We start from the raw sequence: 4,766 nt of genomic DNA on the forward strand, positions 1-4,766 counted from the left end.
CAGCCGTGGGCCCCGGCTTGGTGACAGGTGGGAAGGCAGGCCGTGTGCCCACGAGCAGTGGGAATCCAAGTGGAGAGTGCCCTGGCCTTCCCCCCGGACAGCCCATTTCTGGGCTCCTCCCGGCTGGTCTAGGGCAGGAATGGCTCCTTGTGGAGCCCCACACGTGACCTGCGGCCTCTTGGGGGCTAGGCTGTGCCCTATGTGAGCGCAGGGCCTGCCACCAGCGGGTCCTCAGCCAGGGCGGGACAGGCCGGCCTCACCGTGGTGTGGAGGTCACGGTCACCAGGAAGAGGCTCGTTCTTCACGCCATGACCCAGAATTCCTTTCTCTTCTTTCTGCCCTAAAGCTCTACGTGTCGTCTGACCTGGGGAAGAAATGGACACTTCTGCAGGAGCGAGTGACCAAAGACCACGTGTTCTGGTAAGAGGGAGCGGGGGAGGGGACACAGCCCCACAGCCCCCCTCACTGGTCCCCCCACCCCCATCTGCGCCGGCCCTGCCCTCCTCGCCCAGAGGGCCCTCCAGAGGGTCTTTCTGCTCTGCCGGGGCCCTGGTGTCCCTCGGCCCCGCGTGCACATGGCACTGGTGGCAGACACTGCTGGCCCCTCGCTGTGTTCTTGTGGGCGCCGATCGGCCAGCTCTTGGAGCCACTGTGTAGTCTCACCACACCAGCGAGGACACGTGGGAGGAGGGGCGAGGTCCAGAAGGACAGGCGCTTGCCGGGGTGGGGGACGGGCAGGGACCGGAAGTGAGTGCCGGCTCGGAGCCCACGCCGCCTGTCTGCTCAACCGCCTTTGGCGATGCGTGCAGCTGCTCTTTCTCCTTCCTACCGAGTGACTCGCTCTCACGCACACTCACACATGCACGCACACACGCTCACACACACGTACACACATACACATGCACACACACTTGCACACTCATGCACACACATGCACACACTTTTACACATGCACACGCGCTCGCACACATTCATACATGCACGCACACACATGCTCACACGCACACACGCTCACACATACACACACTCACATACGTGCGCACATACGTTCACATGCACGCACACATATACACATGCACACACGCTCACACACATGCACACGCTCTCACACTCACACACACATTCACGCATGCACACGCGCGCTCACACACGTTCATACATGCACACATGCACACATGGTCACGTGCACACACACACCTCATTTGTGCAGCTCGCTGTGCATGGGCCCCTGCAGCGGGGGGCACCATGGAAACCGCTCCCCGCCCCGCCCTCGCTCATGGCCGTGTTGGTGCTCAGTGTGGTCGGGGTGCGGTACCTGACTATGGCCACGAGGCTGAAGGGAGCCTTTGTCTCCCTGGAATACTGGCTCCTGCTGTGCGGGCCTTTCCCGGGGGAGGAGTGATGGCCCCCACATGGCCACCCACGGGAGGGCCGGTTCCTTCCTCGGAAACTGGAATGCTGCATCGGTCACCAGCTCATCACCGATGTCAACCGCTGGTCCCGAGGGCTCACAGGAGGTGGGGTTTCTGAGCCGGGTGGATGGGGATATAGTGGAGCTGCGAGCTCGGCCTCGGTGGGTCCAGGCCCAGCCCTGGCCCAGGGTGGGCTCACGGGAGGCCCCTCCGGCCACAGAACCCCCCGCAGGTACCGAAAGGGAAATCGGCACTAATTCAAACACGCTGCCAACTCAGGCAAGTCAAACCCTCCCTCCCCCAGCTCCTCAGGTCACCCCCAGCTGCTGGGTGTGAGAGCATCACGTCGGGCGCTGGCCGCTGGGCCTGGCCTCTCCTGGAATATGACAGCCATGGTGGGCCCGCTGTGGTGCTGAACGATGCTGGTTTGACAGCATCTTTAAGGTGCTCTGTCCCTGGGCTGGCAGCAGGAACTGCCCATGGCCTGTGTTGTGTGTGACGCTGGGACATGTCTTTTGTGAGGAGCTGACCAGCCAGCGAGCACCTTGGGGTGCCCTTGCGGGCCTCAGGAGGCATCCCTGCGGTGGGGACCTACTGAGTTCCAGGCCCCCACGGGCACTTGGCCGTCGCCCTCCGGCTAGCGTTCCGGCGGCTGGCACGAAATCAGAGTCGTGGCTGCTCATCACGGTTGCTGTCCGCCTGCCAGGCGCCGGTGAGGGGCTGAGTGCCCCGTCTGTGGAAGCCACACGGCAGCCCCTGATCATCTCCCCACACGCTGCAGAAGGGGAAACAGGCTCAGAGAGGCTAGGCCCAGAAGCAGCAGCACGAGCTGTGGCCGCGCCTGCGCGTGGCCCGTGACCATGCCGCTGGCCACTCTGCCAGTTCGGTCTGGCCGCCTGCACGTCCCCAGGTGTCCCCCTGTCACTTCCCCAGGAGAACCTCCGCCTTCCTCTCCCTGCAGCTGCAGCGCTGCCCGGTGTGGGCCCGTGGGAGATGGGGAGGGGTGGGCGGGAGGCCACCCACCGCGGGCTCGGTGTGGCCCTGGCACGCCCCAGAGCAGCGGTCTGCTCCTCACCGCCCAGAGCTCGGGGCTCGAGCTGAGGGCCAGCGCATGCGACGGGGGCCGGGCCCGACCTTCTCCAGATGCTGTCTTTGGGGACCTTGCGGGACAGGAAGGCACAGGGGTCGGCACTGGTGTTTCCCGCGGGGAGCCAGCCTCTACTGGAGGCGCCCTAAGGGCAGAGCTTCTCATGGTCCCGTGAGCCAGGGCCTCTGGGGACCAGGCCTCAGGCCACTGCGCTCCCTTAGCCGGCCCAGGCCTGATGCGGGCACGTGGGAGACGCTTCCCTGGGGGAGCGAGAGAGTAGAGAACGGGAGAGGCAGCAGGTGCATCCTGGGGGGGGCGGGGGCGGAGGGAGTGGCTGGGTGAGTGAGCGCGTGAGCGGTTGGCTGGTGTCATTACCCCGACTCTCCAGGTGGCAGATTATCAGACTAAAATTCCAAACGCACAGCTGAGGGCCCTGGCCAGCGATCCTGGTAAAGGAGACCATGTCCGTCTTTGTTCAGAAAAGAGGAGGAAGGTCAGCCGGGAGACCCCCCTCCGCAAGCTGGCAGATGCTCCGTTCACAGGAGCCTGAATCGCCTTGACCGAGACCCCTCCCCCAGGGCCAGAGTGGCTGGTGCTGGTGCCCGGGGCCTAGACTGAGTGCCCCGTGGGGACGCCCAGCCCGCTCGCCACAGAGCGTCCGCGGCCCGTGGCACACACACTCACCGGTTTCTCCTGTCCCCTGGCCACCTAGGGTCGCCCGTTCCCTGGAGGAGGTGATGCAGATGGGAATTCTGGTGCCACCGCTGTTGGGGGGTGGCTGAGAGCGGGGAGGGGCCGACTTGGCCGGGATGTTGGTGATGGGGGAGGGGTCGCTGGAGACCGCTCTGCAGGGACAGCCCGTGGCCTGCTGGACACCGTGGGGACACACCCCGGGGGGACAGCGTGCCTGTCCTGGGTGCTGGGTGACCGGGGAAGTGACCTCCGCGTCCTGGCTGTTTGCCCTTGGTCAGAGTCGCTGTGCTGTGTAGCTCGGTGTCCGTGGAGGGCCGGCCGGTGTGACAGCCACACTGGCAGGGACGCCATTCCTGAGAGGCCGAGGTTCTAAGGGGCCAGTGTAGCCTAGAGAGCAGTGGGTAGATGACAGTCTAGTTGACACAGGACACAGTGAGGACTGGACCCCTGACCCGGTCGTCGCTCAGGCCCCTCCCAGTGGGAACACCTGCCTTGCATCCCCTGGGAGCCGGCCCTGTGCGGGGCGGGCTCCGGGTTCAGCCCGGGAGCAGCTGGCCTGGTCCCCGCCACCTGGAGGACGTGGCCTGCACAGCTGTGGCCCCAGGAAGACCCTCCCATCCCCTCCTGCCAGGCGTCCTCCAGCGCTCTGTGGGCAGCCGATCCCCGCTGTCCCAGCCGCTGTCCGAGCCCCTCGACCACCATCGTCCGCGGCTCCTTCCCAGGGCGACTGTGATGGGTGGCGTGGCAGGGCGTGTTGGGGTGACGGAGAGGGCCCTGGCCGGAAGCCTGGCTCTGCCCTCGGCACCGCGCCCCTTGGGGAAGCTGCTTTGCTCCTCTGAGCACAAGCAGGGGGCTGTCCCAGGCCTGCCCCGGCCTCCTAAGGTCGTTCGGGTCATTCCCGTAACTCGCGGGACTCCCGTGAAAGTCTTTTGTAGAGAGGCCTGGCTAGAGCGCTGAGCCGGCTCAGGCCCCCCAGGCAGAAGCCCGGCCGCCTCCCAGGAGTACCAGGCACATGGGGGAGACCGCGGCCTCCGACCCACAGAGCACAACTGTCCTTAGTCCCGCGAGGCCACGCAGCTGCACGGGTGCGGGACACTGGTGCTGGCACCGTGCTGGGCTTAGGGACCTGATCCCCACCCCAGCCTGAGCCTCTTCTTTTCCAGGGCTGTGTCTGGGGTGGACGCCGACCCTGACCTGGTCCACATGGAAGTCCAGGACCTCGGAGGAGGTAAGCCGGGCTAGGCTGAGCTCCGTGGAGGGCGATCGGGGGCCTGGCCAGAGCAGAGGCGCTGGTGCCAGTTCCCAGCCCGCCACGTGCCGGCCACGTGAGCCTGGGCAGCACCCTCCCCTCCCTGCACTGCGACTGGGAGTGGTCAGCCACATGGTGCCCGGCGCGGGCGTCGTGGGTGAGGACGTCACAGCTCTGGGCAGTGGACAGGGCTGCCGCTGGGTCCCCTTCCCGTTGCCGAGCCCCAGGCTCTTCCCCGCAGCCATCGCTGTCGGTCCTTCCGCCTCCCCTCCTGGCCGTGTGGGCGGGAACGTCTTCCTGGCGGCTCAAGAGCAGCCACACAGAG

General features: G+C 66.1%; 1 protein-coding gene across 1 annotated transcript in view; it reads left to right on the forward strand.

Moving 5' to 3' along the window:
- SORCS2 (sortilin related VPS10 domain containing receptor 2) overlaps window positions 1–4,766 on the forward strand; it is a 377,827-nt gene that overhangs the window by 324,427 nt on the left and 48,634 nt on the right. The window contains exons 9-10 of the mRNA XM_015594851.2: window positions 347–420; window positions 4,356–4,420. Coding sequence (XP_015450337.1) covers window positions 347–420; window positions 4,356–4,420 — 139 coding nt within the window. The remainder of the gene's footprint in view (window positions 1–346; window positions 421–4,355; window positions 4,421–4,766) is intronic.

This window comes from Pteropus alecto, unplaced genomic scaffold, assembly GCF_000325575.1.
Source record: "Pteropus alecto unplaced genomic scaffold, ASM32557v1 scaffold5, whole genome shotgun sequence".
Taxonomy (NCBI): Eukaryota; Metazoa; Chordata; class Mammalia; order Chiroptera; family Pteropodidae; genus Pteropus; species Pteropus alecto.